Source organism: Harmonia axyridis, chromosome 7 (genome assembly GCF_914767665.1).
Source record: "Harmonia axyridis chromosome 7, icHarAxyr1.1, whole genome shotgun sequence".
Lineage (NCBI taxonomy): Eukaryota > Metazoa > Arthropoda > Insecta > Coleoptera > Coccinellidae > Harmonia > Harmonia axyridis.
Genome location: NC_059507.1, coordinates 23,971,270 through 23,994,719, shown reverse-complemented (window position 1 = coordinate 23,994,719; position 23,450 = coordinate 23,971,270). Strand labels below are relative to the sequence as shown.

Here is a 23,450-nt window from a genome sequence, read left to right as displayed (position 1 = left end):
GGGAGTAGTTTTTTTCATTGATGATATTTTAATTACTGCACGAAATAGAAAAGAACATCTCGAAAAATTTAAACGAGTATTAGACATTTTAAAAGATGCAGGACTTAAAGTTTCCTTAGATAAATGCTGTTTTTTCCAGAAATCAGTGAAATATTCGGGTCACATAATTGACAAAGAAGGAATACATCCTGATCCTGTTAAAATCGAGGCAATCAAAAATGCGCCCATTCCTCCTAATATTACTCAATTAAAGTCTATAATTTCACTAATTAGTTATTATGGAAAATTTATAAGAAATCAAGCTACTATATTGCATCCACTTTATAATCTGCTGAAAAAAGATGTAAAGTGGAATTGGTCGAAAGAATGTCAAAAGTCTTTTAATAAAATAAAAAATGAACTGACGTCTAATAAGTTACTGGTACATTTTCAAGATGACAAGCCGATAAAACTTACTGTAGATGCCTCAAATTATGGTATTGCGGCTATTATAAGTCATGTTTTCGAAAATAAAACTGAACGACCTATTGCATACGCCTCTAGAACATTGAATAAAAGTGAAATTAACTATTCACCAATATAAAAGGAAGGTCTTGCTATTATTTTTGGTCTCGATAAATTCAATCAATATCTTTATAACCGACCGTTTATTCTTGTTACTGATCACAAGCCATTATTAGCAATATTTTTAATCCGTCAAAAGCAATTCCACAATTTTCGGCAAATCGACTCAGAAGATGGGCAGTGATTTTGTCAAATTACACCTACAAAATAGAGTATATAAGATCCGAGAATAATGTCGCAGATTGTTTGAGCAGATTACCTCTTCCGGATAATTTTGAATATACAGAAGAAATTTCTTATATTGATATTAATTATTGTAAATATTTCGAAAAATGTGAAATGCAAATAAATTTCGAAGATGTGAACAGAGCTACAGAAAATGATAAAAATCTCAGAAAAATATTATTATTTGGGAAAAAAGGTCGTTGGCCTTCGTCTTGTAACGATATCGAAGGTTACCAAGCTTTTCTGAAGAAACGCTTTGAACTAAGTGTTGAGTCTGAATGTATTTTATGGAATAATCGCTTAGTGATCCCTAGTATTTTACATAAATCAATATTAAATATGTTACATGAGACACATTTGGGAATAGTGAAGATGAAGAGTATCGCTAGGTCTTATTTTTGGTGGCCAAACATAGATCTGGATATTATAAATTTTCTAAATAATTGTGAAGCGTGTAAAATTAACAGTGATAGGCCCAACAAACATAAATTAGATACTTGGAAATGGCCGGATAAAGCTTGGGAACGCATTCATATCGATAACAGCATCAGAAACTATTAGAACCTTACGCTATACTTTCGCTCGTTTTGGATTACCAAAAATATTAGTGTGTGACAATGGTCCACAATTCGATTGTCATGAGTTTAAACAATTTTTATACAGAAATCGTATAAATTTAATATTTACACCTCCATACCACCCGCAATCCAACGGAGGAGCAGAGTCATCAGTTAAAATTATAAAGAAAGCTTTATTGAAAAATTTGCATGAAAATGTTGGTAAAGATATGGATTTAGTTCTCTGTAATTTCTTATTTGACTATAGAAATTCTGCACACAGTACTACTGGCGTCAACCCTTCTGAACTACTTTTTAGGCATAAGGTCAATGAAAAAGAAAATTCATCTAAACACAGTATATTAACAGCAAATGACCTAAACAAGTTTTTTTCAGAGATTGGAAAGAACACCGCAAAACAACTAAAGAACACAGGTAAATTATATAAAGACTACTTGAAGAAGGTAAAAGTAGACACTCCCAAAAGTTGCTATCTTTTTGATTGTACCGAGGAGGAGGTGGGAAGATTATTTTCAAAGATCAAAAATAAAAACACAATGGACAAATACTTTCTGTCAATGAATGATCTCAAACTATTCAGTAATGAACTGGTAAAGCCTATCAGCATTTTTATAAACAAATGTTTCAATAGTGGTTATTTTCCGGATGAGCTCAAGTTTTCCAGGGTAGTTCCAGTATACAAGAGAAAAGGAGATATAAATGAATGTAACAACTATAGACCTATATCAATACTCCCAAATATGTCGAAAATTTTTGAACTAGCAATCAAAAATAGAATGGTCAATTTTTTAGAGAAATACTCCCTACTGCACATTGGACAGCATGGTTATAGAAAGCAAAGAAGCACAATAACAGCTCTAATAGAAATTATACAAAATATCACGGAAGCTCTTGATAATGGAGAAATCATGAAAATGCTAAGTTTCGATCTTAGTAAAGCCTTTGATTCAGTGTCCCATGAAATTTTATTGGATAAGTTAAACTTCTATGGTTTCAGAGATGTGGTAAATGATCTTCTAAGGTCATATTTGACAAACAGAAAACAACATGTAGCATTTGGGGTGTTTTCATCCAGTGAAACAAATGTTGAACTTGGAGTACCACAAGGATCGATATTGGGACCAATTCTATTTTTAATCTATGTGAATGATTTAAATGTTCCTGATTGTGTGAATACTTGCCTTTACTGTGATGACACATCAGTATTGATAAAACATCAAAGATATGCGAAACAAGGAGAAAAATACCAAAGAATATATTGAGGAATGGTTTACCACAAATCGACTTAAATTAAATGCGGATAAGACAGAAGAAATAAGTTTTCATTATAATGCCGAAGTTAAGTATATAAAATTTTTGGGAATAAATCTTCATAGCAACCTATCCTGGACAACACATGTAGATGAGATATGCAAGAAAATCTCAAAATCAATATATCTTATTAGAAGGATGAAGCAAATAGCTACGCACCAAACAGCTAAGACTGCATATTATGCTTGTGTACACAGTCATCTCACATATGGAATTCTTCTGTGGGGTCAGTCATCAAGAGAAGTCTTCAAACAACAAAAGAAGGCTATAAGAGCATTAAAGGGACTGGGTAGAAGAGAGAGCTGCAGAAATTCATTCAGAGAAGAAAAAATACTTACGGTAACTTCAATATTTATCAAGGAATGTTTGAAGTATATACACCAACACAAGAAGTCGATGAATTTAAATCAGGATCAGCATGAGCATGATACAAGAAGAAAACATAAGTTGATAACACCATTACATCGCTTAGCCCGGACACAACAATTTTTTGACTACTGGGGGGTGAAATTCTACAATTCCCTCCCATCAAGAATGAAAACCCTGCCAATGAATGAATTTGATCGAACCATCAAAGAGTTTTTAATTAACGGTTCTTTTTATAGCATAGAAGAATATTTAAGTTCGAGTATGTTATAATATGAATAATTTGACATAACATGTAAATTTTGATGTTGAATAAACTTTACTATTACTAATGACCGGTTCAGTTTGTTAATTCCTCCTATTTCGAATAATTTGAAAGAAAATGTCTCAAATTCTCAGTACAAACAAAAAATGTATTTTTCTGGGAAAAATTTTACAAAATTTAATGAGGAGGATGAAGTACTGGTATTGAATTATAAAAACAATAAGAGATACTGGATAGAAGGTATTGTTAAGGATAAAATTGGTAAAAATATGTATATAGTTTTCATACCTAAGTTAAATTTGTATTGGAGGAGACATGTAAATCAAATAAAACATTTTAACTGGAAAAAGTCCATGCCAGAAAATTTAGGTAATATTGTAAATAGTAAAAATTTAGTTTTGAATGGAAATGTAAATATTGAAAATTCAGAAGTTGAGAGAAATGTAAATAGAAATTGGCTAGGACAAACTGAAAATTTAGAATTAAGTGAACATGTAAATAATTATTCAGAGAATTGTGTAGATTTAGACTTAAGAAGTAATAATGTAAATAGTAATTCAGGAAATAGTTCAGCAAGTGTAAATAAAACTCCTGAACAGAGACCCAAACGGAATGTTAAACCCATTGAACGTTTTGGCTATTGACTATTTTTGATTTTGTATTAAAAATTCTTTAGGGGGAGAAATGTTATGGTATTGAGATTGGTATTTTTTGTAACATATGTTGTGATAATATTCACATGTAGCAGGAACATTCGGTTTCAAATTAAACGCTGAGTTGAAAAGTTATTATTTGATTTCCCTCTGCAAATTATACGAAATAAATTATTAAATATTACTTTGTTCTAGAAGTTGAAGTAGTAACAGATACCTTTGCAAAAAAGTATATTTTATTTTTATCTAGATCTAGATACTCCCGCAAAGTAACTTTGACAGCTTCGTTAACTATAATTGCTTTCATAAAATTTGAAATAATATTCCAATTTCCAATCAGCATTAAAAGTAATTAATTCGAAAAATTTATTTAAAAAAAAATCACGTTGAAATTAAAAAAATATACAATACATTCATATATTTCAAGTAATCCAAATTTCTCGGAAAAAGTAGGAAATACCTTTCTTCAATATTTGCCGCTCCTCTAGAGCAAGCTCTGCGGTTTCAGGTTCTTCTGCTGAGTTTCGACTTGAACATTTTTTTTCTTTAAGATGATAGTGTGGAATAATCGGGTGATAAGGATAAACCATTATTTCAAATTCGAATGCGCTCACCCCAACATTAGTTAATTTGATATAAAAATCATCTGGTGAAATTCGTTGAAATTAAAAGAATTATTCAACACATTCCTTCAGGAATTAGGACTTCTGAAGAAAAAATGGAAATGACACCTTGGAATATTTACCGCCCCGGCGAAATAACAATTTTCCGGCCTCTAGATCGAGCCCTAATACGACTTAAATCAATACTCTAACGTTGGAAATTTTTAAAAAATATTTATCCCACCTGAGGCGAATAGTTGTTTTATTTGGCTCAACATACCTCAAGAAAAAAAATTATACCACACACCTTATTATTTGAACATTATAATTTAAATGAAAACATTAGGTGCATTCCCAGAGATCAGGTACTGAATTTCAATTAAAATTTTTTACTTATCTATCCTGCATGTTTCTCCCTGTATTTAAATGAAAACATTAGGTGCATTCCCAGAGATCAGGTACTGAATTTCAATTAAAATTTTTTACTTATCTATCCTGCATGTTTCTCCATGCATGTTTTGGAAAATAATAATAAAAACGCTGAAAAGCAAATATGTGTTTGATTCGACTCTTCAATATCAAATTGTATTGAAATATTCATTTTGGAGAAGCATTGCGTCTGGAATCAGTGGCGCATTTATTTGCACTGCCTTATTTTTGTTTTTTTTATTTATTTTTTTAATGGGAACATTATTATTATTTTCTTTTCCCGTGAATAAACGTTATTATTATTATTATTATCTTATGAGATGAATGAAAAAAGGGAAAAGTGTAATTTTTAAAATCAATTTTGATTTTTCATTGCATCCATGGGCGAATAATTGTTGAATTATAGTTATTTTGGATATTGCAATTTTTGATAGAATCAAAGGTGAATTTTCACATTTAATTCGATATTGAAAAGTCGAATCAAGCTCATGATTCAAAGGTGAATTTTCACATTTAATTTGATATTGAAGAGTCGAATTAAATGTGAAAATTCACCTTTGATTCTATAAAAAATTGCAATATCCAAAATAACGATAATTGAACAATTATTCGCCCATGGATGCAAAAAAAAATCAAAATTGATTTCAAAAATAACACTATGAGATGAATGAAAAAAAGGGAAAAAATAATGATAATGTTCCCCTTAAAAAAATAAATAAAAAAAACAAAAATAAGGCAGTGAAAATAGATACGCCATTGATTCCAGACGCAATGCTTCTCCAAAATGAATATTTCAATACAATTCAAGTAACGCATGGTGAACCAGATAACGCCAAAATATTCCTGGAAATATTTTTTGTAATACATCAATTTCCGGTGTGCCGGTCCTGTTGGCGGCTCTGTTTTTAATCTATATACAGAAGGATCTATGAGTCTTATGTAATGGCATCACGTTCAAACGGTTGCACCAAAATGGATCATTCTTTTTTTTTGTTATGTTCAATACTGTCATGAGAAAATTTATACAACAAAATGTTTCCGAAAACATTTTTCATTAGAAAAAAAAGCTTTCCTTTTTCCTTCAACTGAGCGAACAGTCATTGAGTATAATTTGACACTTTCAATTATGTATTTCGGGTTGCCTGACAGAACGTGCGAAGGATAGGTATATATAGGTTATCGTAATTATTTATTTTCTTTTTGAGTTTTCTATTCGTTAAGAATGTTCAGATTAAACAGTTAAAAATACAACTTTTCGGTTTTCGGATATGAAGAAAACACAAGAGACCAAAAAGTTGTATTTTTAGTTGGTCAATCTTCAAAAATTTCCAAAGTAAAAAAAAACTCAGTGGCGTACTTTTGTTCCTCATCTATTGTAGGATGTCGTGTCCACTGAAGCGCCACTGGACCAAATAATTTCAATCTAGTTAGTGCTGAACAAATGCCTTATTACTTCAAATTTTTAATCAAATCGCTTCAAGAATATTTACGATAATTTATAAATACCTATCGTTTTTTTGACCTCAACGCCTTGAATCTCGGAAACGAAGCAACTCCGGAGATAAGTTCATAGGACTTTTTTTTCTTAAAACGCCCCAACGAATCACCATTAAAGTTTCGTACCGTAGTAAAGAATCACCCTGTATTTATGTATTCAACGATTATTATTAATTATTGAAAGTAAGGGTATCAATTTACGGGCCTGATATACTCGGTCAAACATTAATATTGTGAAATCTTAGAATAACTTCGTTTTTAGTTTTCCCTCCTTGTCATCGGATGCTTGTACTTTATTTATACGCCTCTCATTATGTACAAGTAATGTAGATATTACCATAGTATAAAGAATTCCTTATATCTACTATGATATAACACCTCAACTCCCAAATAATAAATTTTCAGAATTCTCGCCAAGACGAAAATGAATTTTTTTCCATAAAATGAACCAATAATCATTTTACTTTTCTTTGAAATCGACACGGCTGTAAAAAATCGGACCCTTCTACCTACGGTTTATGAGTGTACATATTATCGTTTTCAAGATTAATACTTTTTCTTGCACTACAAGCACGTCTACGTCTGAGGTTTATTATTTTCCTTTACTTATCTCACTTTGCCATCTGTAATTTTTATATAAGCAACCCATAAGATAATTCGCTCAATTTATTTCAGGTTTTCAATATTCTTGTGACATTTTTATGGTAACGCAAAAATAATTCAACCATAACCCAAAAACTATATCAAGAAATATTTGAAATAAAATAAAGAATCGTACCTACCTACGTGAAAAAAGATATCAAAAATTCTACCATATCATTCAATCGTGAATAGCATCGAATAATATTGAAATAATAATTGAAATAATTTTTTACCGACATTAACTATCACCATATGATATCTCTAGCAATACGATGAACATGCAGAAAAAAACTCTTAAGAAATGGATGCATCTAGAACATCGATAACAGAATCTGACATAAATATAATTATACTGGACAGAAAAATATGGTCAGTGCAACAGCCATCCACTTCCACATGTTATAAATCCAAGGTAATGGTTCATCAAAAATACGTAAGAAAAATGAAACTCCACCAACAAAACCTTTAATTTATACGTTAGGTATTTGTAATAAATATACAGATATGTTTCGTTACAAAAAAATTTTTTCAGTGCCCCTTCTTTTATATTCAGACAGTGGCGACGTTAGGGGGCCCTAAAATTCTGCTGACCCCCTAAAATTTGACAAACTAAGCTAAAAGATTGGCAGAACTGTAATTTTATTACTTTGGCCCCCAAAAAAAATCCGGCGCCCTTTTGCCCACCCCTGTTTTTGAAAGCTGGCGTCGCACAGTATTCAGAGCATCACTGGCTAGCTAGTGAGAAATGAGTGGAAGGACGGTTTAGAATAGAAATTGAAATTAAATAATGAGAAGTGGCGTCTATTGCACTAATCAATACAAAAATTCACTAATATGATCGTTGAAAAAAATTAAAATAAAAAGATGAAATGAAATATAATAAAGAAAATAAATCAATTCGGCGGTTCAAGTATAATGTTCAGATTTAGACTGAATATCATGAACTGTTGTAATTCCATGTAAAAGTTCAATGATGACAACAAAAAAAATCACTAATACGTCGATTAAACTGAATTCTTGAAATATATGAAATGGTTCAATACTTATCACCAGCTTGATGTGGACGATGTGGTAGGTAGTAGATCGATCCAAATAAAAGAAAATAAATCGATCTCAAGTCTTCAGGGCTCATGGGAGTTGTAACCAGGGATGACAGTAGTTGTAACGCAGTATTCAATTTCAATCATTCATCACTTCAGCAGAATGGAATAAGAAGCAGATATCGTGAACTTGGGATGCAGGTAGATAGATTCAATGAAAGAAAAGTAGAAAGAAAGAGCCTAGAATAAACATATCTATCAAACTCAATAAAAAAATAATGAATTAATATTTTACCTTTCAATGTGATTTGAATATCTCTTTTCAGTACGGTACCTATCCAGTGTACTAATCGAGCTCCAAACAGTAAATTGCTTTTCCACAAAAATATGGCAATCTAATAATCTAATAAGTTTAGCTATAACCGTGGATGAAACACAAAAATTCTGTTTTCACGTTGGATACTTTTATAATAATGCAAAAACATGTCGAACCTCCTTCTACATATGGCACAAAATTCCAATAACTTCATGTATGTAACAATCTCAAATTGAAAATTCAAGATTAAATTAGACGTCTGCGCTGTTAACATCGTCTCGTAACTTTAAACATGCTACTCAGTGTGACCAGATTTAGTAGAAATATACTTTTTTAGTAGATTTTTCGCATTTTCATGGAGTTTTTAGTAGGAAGAAATCCTTTGGTAGATTTTAGTAGATTTTGGTAGTTTTAAAAAATATAACCGAGACGATTGGGAATATGGAAATTCGGATGTCTAGACTGTTTCTATGAATCAATTCATTGTTCATTCTCATTGAGGTTCTACGTTCTACGTGTTTCTAGAAGAACGTACCTACTTAAACATAATAAAATCATAAAACTTCTGTCGGCTGAGAATAAATACGAAGAATGATGGAATATCCGAAGGGTGCCTCATTGAAAACAGATGGTGTGTAAACTTCCGTTGAAAATATATCATTATCTCACATTTGGTATTCTATTCAGTGGAAAAAAATATGTCTAACTGTAATTTCATCGACAAATTTGGGTGGCTGCATATTTCAGATTTCGAATGCCAAATGCAAGAAAATATTTTCGGCTATTAACCGCATCAAAACAAAAAATAGAAACAGATTTCTAAATAAAAATATAGCATTATTATAACATGCTAAAGAAGGACTTGAAGAGATAGGTGATTGTTGTCGTTTTCAACCTACAAAAAATATGCTCGATTCGATGGATAGTGAAAATTTATGTATGGATGTTAAAGACGATGATTTGACTGCAGATTGATACTGATTTTTCAATTATTTTTTTATGTTCAACTGTAGTATTTCATTTCTTTATTCAATGTTATTTTTATCCGAAAGATTTTAGTTTTTATTTCTATTCATATCCTTTTGTTCATTTAAATATTTAAATTTGTTTGTTTATATTTGCTATTTTGATCCTATTTATTCTTGTTCGGTTTTTTTTCCCTTTTTTTTTGTCGTTCAAATTTTGAAAGAAAATCTTGTTTTATTTTCGAATCTGAACACATCTGTACTGTATATCCTATTCATGAAGTAAAATTTAACTATAAAAGACATTAGAATAAAGTGTATTCTGAATAATGTTAAAATCTAATGCAGCGCCATCTGTGAAATTTTATCAGAAAATATGTAGATTTTTAGTAGATTTCTGAACGGTGTTGGTAGATTTTTAGTAGATTTCTGCGGCAAGTTTAGTAGATTCACTATATTTCAACCTGGTCACGCTGGTTCTCATGTACACTTTAGTGGTAAAATTTTTCAATGCAAGTCTCTACGATGAGTGGATCCTGAGATATAGCCGCTTACCTCGCTTATTTGCCCATCCTGTACGTACAAGTACAAGACCATCAAGTCATAAAAACTAACAATTACATTATTTAAATATATTGACTTCTATGGTTGACATTGATGAAAACACGTGTTCTGTCCCAGACTAACATTCTGGTTTCCAGTGTACCTCGTGTGTTTTGACATTTGTAGTCAAGTAAGTTGAGTTAGAATTGAATTGAGAGTTTATTAGCATTTTAAAAATGGAGTCAAATAGTGAATTATACTCGAAAGTTGATCTTGGTTATTCCGAACCCTGTGAAAGCTGGAAGTTGTCCAGCAAGTTTTTTCCTAGTAAAATTGGAGGAAAACCTGCTTGGCTGGATTTAGATGGTGTTCCTTCAGGAGAAGATTTATCCTGTACAAAATGTGGAGATCCTATGACATTTCTTTGCCAAATATATGCGCCTTATGAAGAAGACGATCATAATTTCCACAGAACTCTTTTTATTTTTGTATGTCGAAAACCGGAGTGCCATGAGAGGAACAAATCTCAAAGTTTTCGATTAATAAGGTCGAATTTGAAAAGGAAAAACAAATTTTATTCCTATGAAGCTCCTGAAGAAGTTGAGGGTGAACACTCATTGAAGACCTGGTTGAGCCTTTGTGAAGTTTGCGGCTGTGTTGGCACTAAAAAGTGTAGCAAGTGCCATTTGGTTAATTATTGCAGTCGACAGCATCAAATCATCGACTGGAAAGAAAACCACAAGAGTCTTTGTGGACAAGGCTCAATCAGATCTAAAAAATATTCGGCAATTCTGTTTCCGGAATCCAAAATTAATATAGATTTTGAGATATTGGATTCTGAAGAAACAAATGAAGAAGAAGAGAAGCAAAAATATATTGATCTCGTTAATGCAGGCAAATCTGGAGAAGATGTTGATGAAGAGGAACTCGCCCAGTATATAACTGAGGATCCAGACAAAACCTTCACGAAATTCCGAGAAGAAATTGATGGATATCCTGACCAAATTTTACGATATGAAAGAGGTGGTGAGCCACTTTATATATCTAATGAAGAGGTACCAAAGGACATTCCCAATTGTGAGCATTGCGGAGGCCCCAGGCAATTTGAGTTCCAGATTATGCCTCAGATGATTAGTATAATCAATGAGGCAAATTTGGACTGGGGTATTCTTCTATGCTTCACATGTATAGCCAGTTGCGATGGTGGGAGGTCATATAAAAATGAATATATATATAAACAAGATGTTTCTTTAGTTGATTTGAAATGATAACTATATAAATATATTTATATAATTATCATTTCATATGAACAGAAGATACATCTTGTTTTAATATAAATTCTAATGTTCCGTCCAAGATTTCCCATCTCTTGATCATTTGTAAGTATTCAATATTTTGAATGTTGAATTAACCATCATTCGATCAGTTTTTGTTTCATTAACCGGATTAAAGCAAAAGTATATTGATCTCGTTAATGCAGGCAAATCTGGAACAATAGGAGATGTTGATGAAGGGGAACTCGCCCAGTATATAACTGAGGATCCAGACAAAACCTTCACGAAATTCCGAGAAGAAATTGATGGATATCCTGACCAAATTTTACGATATGAAAGAGGTGGTAAGCCACTTTATATATCTAATGAAGAGGTACCAAAGGACATTCCCAATTATGAGCATTGGGGTGGCCCAGGCAATTTGAGTTCCAGAAATCAATGAGTCAGTTTTGGGCAAGGGTATTCTTCAATGCTTCACAGGTATAGCCAGTTGCGATGGTGGGAGGCCATATAAAAATTAATATATATATATATATAAACAAGATGTTTCTTTAGTTGTAGTCTGTTCAAATTGTGGACATCCTATGAAAAAGACAATCACAATTTCCACAGAACTCTTTTTATTTTTGTATGTCGAAAATCGGAGTGCCATGAGAGGAACAAATCTCAAGGTTTTCGATTAATAAGGTCGAATTTGAAAAGAAAAAACAAATTTTATTCCTATGAAGCTCCTGAAGAAGTTGAAGGCGAACACTCATTGAAGACCTGGTTGAGCCTTTGTGAAGTTTGCGGCTGTGTTGCCACTAAAAAGTGTAGCAAAGAAAACCACAAGCTTTGTGGACAAGGCTCAATCATGTCTAATAAAACTTATATAGAGAAACAAAAGTACCTGTATCTAGTAAAAGCAGGCATATCTGGAACAATGGGAGAGGACAGATGAAGATTCAGATAATACATTCACCAAATTCTGTGAAAAAATTAACGGCTATCCTGAACAAATTTTACGGTATGAAAGAGGTGGTGTGCCACACTCTACATTTCTGATGAAGAGATACCTAAGGACATGGCATGAGCATTGCAGTGGCCCTGGGGTGTTCTTTTATGCTCTACATGCATAGAAAGATGAGGTGATTGAGCGGACTATAAAAATGAATTTGTATTAAAACAAAATATTTCTTTAGTTGATCCAAAATGATAATTATACATATATATATTATAAAAAATTTTAAATCTTAATGTACAAATTTAGTCGATTCTCTCTTATTAAGTCATAGCTCTTGCTCCATTCCATATTTGTTTCAGTTAGAATATTACATGCATGTTCTAATCTTCCTCGTTTTATCCTCTTCTATATTTTGGCTTCCTATATTTGCTTATCAGGTGTTTCGATGTTTTGTAATTTCAAGATTCAAGACGGAATTTTGTTGATTCATTAACATTTGGTTAAAAGAACTTGTTAATTCATAATTTTTTTTAATGCTTTCATTCTCAGTAGATATAATAAACCAATTAAAACAACAGTTGTATATATAATGTATATAATCTGAAATCTTGAAGTATAATTTTGGCGTTTGATCTTGTTTTATTCATAATTATTCTTTAAAAAATTATGTAAATATGTATATATATTTTGATGAACTGGTTGAAATAAATGCAATATTTTATTTTAAGATAGCATTTTTTTTTCTTTCATTACTATTTGTTCAGTAATATTATGATTACATCTAAAAAACACTGAATTCTACAATATAGCTTTGGATTATTATTCACTCATTTAACGCAAAGTAAATTGATGCAAAAAAATATATTATTTTCTTTCAAAAGGAATTTAATATTGATATTAATTATTGTAAATATTTCGAAAAATGTGAAATGCAAATAAATTTCGAAGATGTGAACAGAGCTACAGAAAATGATAAAAATCTCAGAAAAATATTATTATTTGGGAAAAAAGGTCGTTGGCCTTCGTCTTGTAACGATATCGAAGGTTACCAAGCTTTTCTGAAGAAACGCTTTGAACTAAGTGTTGAGTCTGAATGTATTTTATGGAATAATCGCTTAGTGATCCCTAGTATTTTACATAAATCAATATTAAATATGTTACATGAGACACATTTGGGAATAGTGAAGATGAAGAGTATCGCTAGGTCTTATTTTTGGTGGCCAAACATAGATCTGGATATTATAAATTTTCTAAATAATTGTGAAGCGTGTAAAATTAACAGTGATAGGCCCAACAAACATAAATTAGATACTTGGAAATGGCCGGATAAAGCTTGGGAACGCATTCATATCGATAACAGCATCAGAAACTATTAGAACCTTACGCTATACTTTCGCTCGTTTTGGATTACCAAAAATATTAGTGTGTGACAATGGTCCACAATTCGATTGTCATGAGTTTAAACAATTTTTATACAGAAATCGTATAAATTTAATATTTACACCTCCATACCACCCGCAATCCAACGGAGGAGCAGAGTCATCAGTTAAAATTATAAAGAAAGCTTTATTGAAAAATTTGCATGAAAATGTTGGTAAAGATATGGATTTAGTTCTCTGTAATTTCTTATTTGACTATAGAAATTCTGCACACAGTACTACTGGCGTCAACCCTTCTGAACTACTTTTTAGGCATAAGGTCAATGAAAAAGAAAATTCATCTAAACACAGTATATTAACAGCAAATGACCTAAACAAGTTTTTTTCAGAGATTGGAAAGAACACCGCAAAACAACTAAAGAACACAGGTAAATTATATAAAGACTACTTGAAGAAGGTAAAAGTAGACACTCCCAAAAGTTGCTATCTTTTTGATTGTACCGAGGAGGAGGTGGGAAGATTATTTTCAAAGATCAAAAATAAAAACACAATGGACAAATACTTTCTGTCAATGAATGATCTCAAACTATTCAGTAATGAACTGGTAAAGCCTATCAGCATTTTTATAAACAAATGTTTCAATAGTGGTTATTTTCCGGATGAGCTCAAGTTTTCCAGGGTAGTTCCAGTATACAAGAGAAAAGGAGATATAAATGAATGTAACAACTATAGACCTATATCAATACTCCCAAATATGTCGAAAATTTTTGAACTAGCAATCAAAAATAGAATGGTCAATTTTTTAGAGAAATACTCCCTACTGCACATTGGACAGCATGGTTATAGAAAGCAAAGAAGCACAATAACAGCTCTAATAGAAATTATACAAAATATCACGGAAGCTCTTGATAATGGAGAAATCATGAAAATGCTAAGTTTCGATCTTAGTAAAGCCTTTGATTCAGTGTCCCATGAAATTTTATTGGATAAGTTAAACTTCTATGGTTTCAGAGATGTGGTAAATGATCTTCTAAGGTCATATTTGACAAACAGAAAACAACATGTAGCATTTGGGGTGTTTTCATCCAGTGAAACAAATGTTGAACTTGGAGTACCACAAGGATCGATATTGGGACCAATTCTATTTTTAATCTATGTGAATGATTTAAATGTTCCTGATTGTGTGAATACTTGCCTTTACTGTGATGACACATCAGTATTGATAAAACATCAAAGATATGCGAAACAAGGAGAAAAATACCAAAGAATATATTGAGGAATGGTTTACCACAAATCGACTTAAATTAAATGCGGATAAGACAGAAGAAATAAGTTTTCATTATAATGCCGAAGTTAAGTATATAAAATTTTTGGGAATAAATCTTCATAGCAACCTATCCTGGACAACACATGTAGATGAGATATGCAAGAAAATCTCAAAATCAATATATCTTATTAGAAGGATGAAGCAAATAGCTACGCACCAAACAGCTAAGACTGCATATTATGCTTGTGTACACAGTCATCTCACATATGGAATTCTTCTGTGGGGTCAGTCATCAAGAGAAGTCTTCAAACAACAAAAGAAGGCTATAAGAGCATTAAAGGGACTGGGTAGAAGAGAGAGCTGCAGAAATTCATTCAGAGAAGAAAAAATACTTACGGTAACTTCAATATTTATCAAGGAATGTTTGAAGTATATACACCAACACAAGAAGTCGATGAATTTAAATCAGGATCAGCATGAGCATGATACAAGAAGAAAACATAAGTTGATAACACCATTACATCGCTTAGCCCGGACACAACAATTTTTTGACTACTGGGGGGTGAAATTCTACAATTCCCTCCCATCAAGAATGAAAACCCTGCCAATGAATGAATTTGATCGAACCATCAAAGAGTTTTTAATTAACGGTTCTTTTTATAGCATAGAAGAATATTTAAGTTCGAGTATGTTATAATATGAATAATTTGACATAACATGTAAATTTTGATGTTGAATAAACTTTACTATTACTAATGACCGGTTCAGTTTGTTAATTCCTCCTATTTCGAATAATTTGAAAGAAAATGTCTCAAATTCTCAGTACAAACAAAAAATGTATTTTTCTGGGAAAAATTTTACAAAATTTAATGAGGAGGATGAAGTACTGGTATTGAATTATAAAAACAATAAGAGATACTGGATAGAAGGTATTGTTAAGGATAAAATTGGTAAAAATATGTATATAGTTTTCATACCTAAGTTAAATTTGTATTGGAGGAGACATGTAAATCAAATAAAACATTTTAACTGGAAAAAGTCCATGCCAGAAAATTTAGGTAATATTGTAAATAGTAAAAATTTAGTTTTGAATGGAAATGTAAATATTGAAAATTCAGAAGTTGAGAGAAATGTAAATAGAAATTGGCTAGGACAAACTGAAAATTTAGAATTAAGTGAACATGTAAATAATTATTCAGAGAATTGTGTAGATTTAGACTTAAGAAGTAATAATGTAAATAGTAATTCAGGAAATAGTTCAGCAAGTGTAAATAAAACTCCTGAACAGAGACCCAAACGGAATGTTAAACCCATTGAACGTTTTGGCTATTGACTATTTTTGATTTTGTATTAAAAATTCTTTAGGGGGAGAAATGTTATGGTATTGAGATTGGTATTTTTTGTAACATATGTTGTGATAATATTCACATGTAGCAGGAACATTCGGTTTCAAATTAAACGCTGAGTTGAAAAGTTATTATTTGATTTCCCTCTGCAAATTATACGAAATAAATTATTAAATATTACTTTGTTCTAGAAGTTGAAGTAGTAACAGATACCTTTGCAAAAAAGTATATTTTATTTTTATCTAGATCTAGATACTCCCGCAAAGTAACTTTGACAGCTTCGTTAACTATAATTGCTTTCATAAAATTTGAAATAATATTCCAATTTCCAATCAGCATTAAAAGTAATTAATTCGAAAAATTTATTTAAAAAAAAATCACGTTGAAATTAAAAAAATATACAATACATTCATATATTTCAAGTAATCCAAATTTCTCGGAAAAAGTAGGAAATACCTTTCTTCAATATTTGCCGCTCCTCTAGAGCAAGCTCTGCGGTTTCAGGTTCTTCTGCTGAGTTTCGACTTGAACATTTTTTTTCTTTAAGATGATAGTGTGGAATAATCGGGTGATAAGGATAAACCATTATTTCAAATTCGAATGCGCTCACCCCAACATTAGTTAATTTGATATAAAAATCATCTGGTGAAATTCGTTGAAATTAAAAGAATTATTCAACACATTCCTTCAGGAATTAGGACTTCTGAAGAAAAAATGGAAATGACACCTTGGAATATTTACCGCCCCGGCGAAATAACAATTTTCCGGCCTCTAGATCGAGCCCTAATACGACTTAAATCAATACTCTAACGTTGGAAATTTTTAAAAAATATTTATCCCACCTGAGGCGAATAGTTGTTTTATTTGGCTCAACATACCTCAAGAAAAAAAATTATACCACACACCTTATTATTTGAACATTATAATTTAAATGAAAACATTAGGTGCATTCCCAGAGATCAGGTACTGAATTTCAATTAAAATTTTTTACTTATCTATCCTGCATGTTTCTCCCTGTATTTAAATGAAAACATTAGGTGCATTCCCAGAGATCAGGTACTGAATTTCAATTAAAATTTTTTACTTATCTATCCTGCATGTTTCTCCATGCATGTTTTGGAAAATAATAATAAAAACGCTGAAAAGCAAATATGTGTTTGATTCGACTCTTCAATATCAAATTGTATTGAAATATTCATTTTGGAGAAGCATTGCGTCTGGAATCAGTGGCGCATTTATTTGCACTGCCTTATTTTTGTTTTTTTTATTTATTTTTTTAATGGGAACATTATTATTATTTTCTTTTCCCGTGAATAAACGTTATTATTATTATTATTATCTTATGAGATGAATGAAAAAAGGGAAAAGTGTAATTTTTAAAATCAATTTTGATTTTTCATTGCATCCATGGGCGAATAATTGTTGAATTATAGTTATTTTGGATATTGCAATTTTTGATAGAATCAAAGGTGAATTTTCACATTTAATTCGATATTGAAAAGTCGAATCAAGCTCATGATTCAAAGGTGAATTTTCACATTTAATTTGATATTGAAGAGTCGAATTAAATGTGAAAATTCACCTTTGATTCTATAAAAAATTGCAATATCCAAAATAACGATAATTGAACAATTATTCGCCCATGGATGCAAAAAAAAATCAAAATTGATTTCAAAAATAACACTATGAGATGAATGAAAAAAAGGGAAAAAATAATGATAATGTTCCCCTTAAAAAAATAAATAAAAAAAACAAAAATAAGGCAGTGAAAATAGATACGCCATTGATTCCAGACGCAATGCTTCTCCAAAATGAATATTTCAATACAATTCAAGTAACGCATGGTGAACCAGATAACGCCAAAATATTCCTGGAAATATTTTTTGTAATACATCAATTTCCGGTGTGCCGGTCCTGTTGGCGGCTCTGTTTTTAATCTATATACAGAAGGATCTATGAGTCTTATGTAATGGCATCACGTTCAAACGGTTGCACCAAAATGGATCATTCTTTTTTTTTGTTATGTTCAATACTGTCATGAGAAAATTTATACAACAAAATGTTTCCGAAAACATTTTTCATTAGAAAAAAAAGCTTTCCTTTTTCCTTCAACTGAGCGAACAGTCATTGAGTATAATTTGACACTTTCAATTATGTATTTCGGGTTGCCTGACAGAACGTGCGAAGGATAGGTATATATAGGTTATCGTAATTATTTATTTTCTTTTTGAGTTTTCTATTCGTTAAGAATGTTCAGATTAAACAGTTAAAAATACAACTTTTCGGTTTTCGGATATGAAGAAAACACAAGAGACCAAAAAGTTGTATTTTTAGTTGGTCAATCTTCAAAAATTTCCAAAGTAAAAAAAAACTCAGTGGCGTACTTTTGTTCCTCATCTATTGTAGGATGTCGTGTCCACTGAAGCGCCACTGGACCAAATAATTTCAATCTAGTTAGTGCTGAACAAATGCCTTATTACTTCAAATTTTTAATCAAATCGCTTCAAGAATATTTACGATAATTTATAAATACCTATCGTTTTTTTGACCTCAACGCCTTGAATCTCGGAAACGAAGCAACTCCGGAGATAAGTTCATAGGACTTTTTTTTCTTAAAACGCCCCAACGAATCACCATTAAAGTTTCGTACCGTAGTAAAGAATCACCCTGTATTTATGTATTCAACGATTATTATTAATTATTGAAAGTAAGGGTATCAATTTACGGGCCTGATATACTCGGTCAAACATTAATATTGTGAAATCTTAGAATAACTTCGTTTTTAGTTTTCCCTCCTTGTCATCGGATGCTTGTACTTTATTTATACGCCTCTCATTATGTACAAGTAATGTAGATATTACCATAGTATAAAGAATTCCTTATATCTACTATGATATAACACCTCAACTCCCAAATAATAAATTTTCAGAATTCTCGCCAAGACGAAAATGAATTTTTTTCCATAAAATGAACCAATAATCATTTTACTTTTCTTTGAAATCGACACGGCTGTAAAAAATCGGACCCTTCTACCTACGGTTTATGAGTGTACATATTATCGTTTTCAAGATTAATACTTTTTCTTGCACTACAAGCACGTCTACGTCTGAGGTTTATTATTTTCCTTTACTTATCTCACTTTGCCATCTGTAATTTTTATATAAGCAACCCATAAGATAATTCGCTCAATTTATTTCAGGTTTTCAATATTCTTGTGACATTTTTATGGTAACGCAAAAATAATTCAACCATAACCCAAAAACTATATCAAGAAATATTTGAAATAAAATAAAGAATCGTACCTACCTACGTGAAAAAAGATATCAAAAATTCTACCATATCATTCAATCGTGAATAGCATCGAATAATATTGAAATAATAATTGAAATAATTTTTTACCGACATTAACTATCACCATATGATATCTCTAGCAATACGATGAACATGCAGAAAAAAACTCTTAAGAAATGGATGCATCTAGAACATCGATAACAGAATCTGACATAAATATAATTATACTGGACAGAAAAATATGGTCAGTGCAACAGCCATCCACTTCCACATGTTATAAATCCAAGGTAATGGTTCATCAAAAATACGTAAGAAAAATGAAACTCCACCAACAAAACCTTTAATTTATACGTTAGGTATTTGTAATAAATATACAGATATGTTTCGTTACAAAAAAATTTTTTCAGTGCCCCTTCTTTTATATTCAGACAGTGGCGACGTTAGGGGGCCCTAAAATTCTGCTGACCCCCTAAAATTTGACAAACTAAGCTAAAAGATTGGCAGAACTGTAATTTTATTACTTTGGCCCCCAAAAAAAATCCGGCGCCCTTTTGCCCACCCCTGTTTTTGAAAGCTGGCGTCGCACAGTATTCAGAGCATCACTGGCTAGCTAGTGAGAAATGAGTGGAAGGACGGTTTAGAATAGAAATTGAAATTAAATAATGAGAAGTGGCGTCTATTGCACTAATCAATACAAAAATTCACTAATATGATCGTTGAAAAAAATTAAAATAAAAAGATGAAATGAAATATAATAAAGAAAATAAATCAATTCGGCGGTTCAAGTATAATGTTCAGATTTAGACTGAATATCATGAACTGTTGTAATTCCATGTAAAAGTTCAATGATGACAACAAAAAAAATCACTAATACGTCGATTAAACTGAATTCTTGAAATATATGAAATGGTTCAATACTTATCACCAGCTTGATGTGGACGATGTGGTAGGTAGTAGATCGATCCAAATAAAAGAAAATAAATCGATCTCAAGTCTTCAGGGCTCATGGGAGTTGTAACCAGGGATGACAGTAGTTGTAACGCAGTATTCAATTTCAATCATTCATCACTTCAGCAGAATGGAATAAGAAGCAGATATCGTGAACTTGGGATGCAGGTAGATAGATTCAATGAAAGAAAAGTAGAAAGAAAGAGCCTAGAATAAACATATCTATCAAACTCAATAAAAAAATAATGAATTAATATTTTACCTTTCAATGTGATTTGAATATCTCTTTTCAGTACGGTACCTATCCAGTGTACTAATCGAGCTCCAAACAGTAAATTGCTTTTCCACAAAAATATGGCAATCTAATAATCTAATAAGTTTAGCTATAACCGTGGATGAAACACAAAAATTCTGTTTTCACGTTGGATACTTTTATAATAATGCAAAAACATGTCGAACCTCCTTCTACATATGGCACAAAATTCCAATAACTTCATGTATGTAACAATCTCAAATTGAAAATTCAAGATTAAATTAGACGTCTGCGCTGTTAACATCGTCTCGTAACTTTAAACATGCTACTCAGTGTGACCAGATTTAGTAGAAATATACTTTTTTAGTAGATTTTTCGCATTTTCATGGAGTTTTTAGTAGGAAGAAATCCTTTGGTAGATTTTAGTAGATTTTGGTAGTTTTAAAAAATATAACCGAGACGATTGGGAATATGGAAATTCGGATGTCTAGACTGTTTCTATGAATCAATTCATTGTTCATTCTCATTGAGGTTCTACGTTCTACGTGTTTCTAGAAGAACGTACCTACTTAAACATAATAAAATCATAAAACTTCTGTCGGCTGAGAATAAATACGAAGAATGATGGAATATCCGAAGGGTGCCTCATTGAAAACAGATGGTGTGTAAACTTCCGTTGAAAATATATCATTATCTCACATTTGGTATTCTATTCAGTGGAAAAAAATATGTCTAACTGTAATTTCATCGACAAATTTGGGTGGCTGCATATTTCAGATTTCGAATGCCAAATGCAAGAAAATATTTTCGGCTATTAACCGCATCAAAACAAAAAATAGAAACAGATTTCTAAATAAAAATATAGCATTATTATAACATGCTAAAGAAGGACTTGAAGAGATAGGTGATTGTTGTCGTTTTCAACCTACAAAAAATATGCTCGATTCGATGGATAGTGAAAATTTATGTATGGATGTTAAAGACGATGATTTGACTGCAGATTGATACTGATTTTTCAATTATTTTTTTATGTTCAACTGTAGTATTTCATTTCTTTATTCAATGTTATTTTTATCCGAAAGATTTTAGTTTTTATTTCTATTCATATCCTTTTGTTCATTTAAATATTTAAATTTGTTTGTTTATATTTGCTATTTTGATCCTATTTATTCTTGTTCGGTTTTTTTTCCCTTTTTTTTTGTCGTTCAAATTTTGAAAGAAAATCTTGTTTTATTTTCGAATCTGAACACATCTGTACTGTATATCCTATTCATGAAGTAAAATTTAACTATAAAAGACATTAGAATAAAGTGTATTCTGAATAATGTTAAAATCTAATGCAGCGCCATCTGTGAAATTTTATCAGAAAATATGTAGATTTTTAGTAGATTTCTGAACGGTGTTGGTAGATTTTTAGTAGATTTCTGCGGCAAGTTTAGTAGATTCACTATATTTCAACCTGGTCACGCTGGTTCTCATGTACACTTTAGTGGTAAAATTTTTCAATGCAAGTCTCTACGATGAGTGGATCCTGAGATATAGCCGCTTACCTCGCTTATTTGCCCATCCTGTACGTACAAGTACAAGACCATCAAGTCATAAAAACTAACAATTACATTATTTAAATATATTGACTTCTATGGTTGACATTGATGAAAACACGTGTTCTGTCCCAGACTAACATTCTGGTTTCCAGTGTACCTCGTGTGTTTTGACATTTGTAGTCAAGTAAGTTGAGTTAGAATTGAATTGAGAGTTTATTAGCATTTTAAAAATGGAGTCAAATAGTGAATTATACTCGAAAGTTGATCTTGGTTATTCCGAACCCTGTGAAAGCTGGAAGTTGTCCAGCAAGTTTTTTCCTAGTAAAATTGGAGGAAAACCTGCTTGGCTGGATTTAGATGGTGTTCCTTCAGGAGAAGATTTATCCTGTACAAAATGTGGAGATCCTATGACATTTCTTTGCCAAATATATGCGCCTTATGAAGAAGACGATCATAATTTCCACAGAACTCTTTTTATTTTTGTATGTCGAAAACCGGAGTGCCATGAGAGGAACAAATCTCAAAGTTTTCGATTAATAAGGTCGAATTTGAAAAGGAAAAACAAATTTTATTCCTATGAAGCTCCTGAAGAAGTTGAGGGTGAACACTCATTGAAGACCTGGTTGAGCCTTTGTGAAGTTTGCGGCTGTGTTGGCACTAAAAAGTGTAGCAAGTGCCATTTGGTTAATTATTGCAGTCGACAGCATCAAATCATCGACTGGAAAGAAAACCACAAGAGTCTTTGTGGACAAGGCTCAATCAGATCTAAAAAATATTCGGCAATTCTGTTTCCGGAATCCAAAATTAATATAGATTTTGAGATATTGGATTCTGAAGAAACAAATGAAGAAGAAGAGAAGCAAAAATATATTGATCTCGTTAATGCAGGCAAATCTGGAGAAGATGTTGATGAAGAGGAACTCGCCCAGTATATAACTGAGGATCCAGACAAAACCTTCACGAAATTCCGAGAAGAAATTGATGGATATCCTGACCAAATTTTACGATATGAAAGAGGTGGTGAGCCACTTTATATATCTAATGAAGAGGTACCAAAGGACATTCCCAATTGTGAGCATTGCGGAGGCCCCAGGCAATTTGAGTTCCAGATTATGCCTCAGATGATTAGTATAATCAATGAGGCAAATTTGGACTGGGGTATTCTTCTATGCTTCACATGTATAGCCAGTTGCGATGGTGGGAGGTCAT

General features: G+C 31.6%; 2 protein-coding genes across 3 annotated transcripts in view; both read left to right on the top strand.

Moving 5' to 3' along the window:
• The first annotated feature begins 9,666 nt into the window (after positions 1-9,666).
• LOC123683890 (programmed cell death protein 2-like) lies at positions 9,667-12,940 on the top strand. The gene is made up of 2 exons (XM_045622894.1): positions 9,667-11,375; positions 11,477-12,940. The coding sequence occupies exon 1, from the start codon at positions 10,233-10,235 to the stop codon at positions 11,262-11,264; it is 1,032 nt and encodes a 343-aa protein (XP_045478850.1). The 5' UTR covers positions 9,667-10,232; the 3' UTR covers positions 11,265-11,375; positions 11,477-12,940.
• An 8,965-nt stretch (positions 12,941-21,905) lies between these two features.
• Positions 21,906-23,450, top strand: part of LOC123684836 (programmed cell death protein 2-like) — a 3,776-nt gene continuing 2,231 nt past the window's right edge. For both annotated transcript variants that reach the window (XR_006748198.1, XM_045624305.1), the window contains exon 1: positions 21,906-23,448. Coding sequence is in view for 1 of the 2 variants with exons in the window: in XM_045624305.1 (XP_045480261.1) it covers positions 22,472-23,448 (977 nt within the window). In the remaining variant the exon portion in view is untranslated. The remainder of the gene's footprint in view (positions 23,449-23,450) is intronic.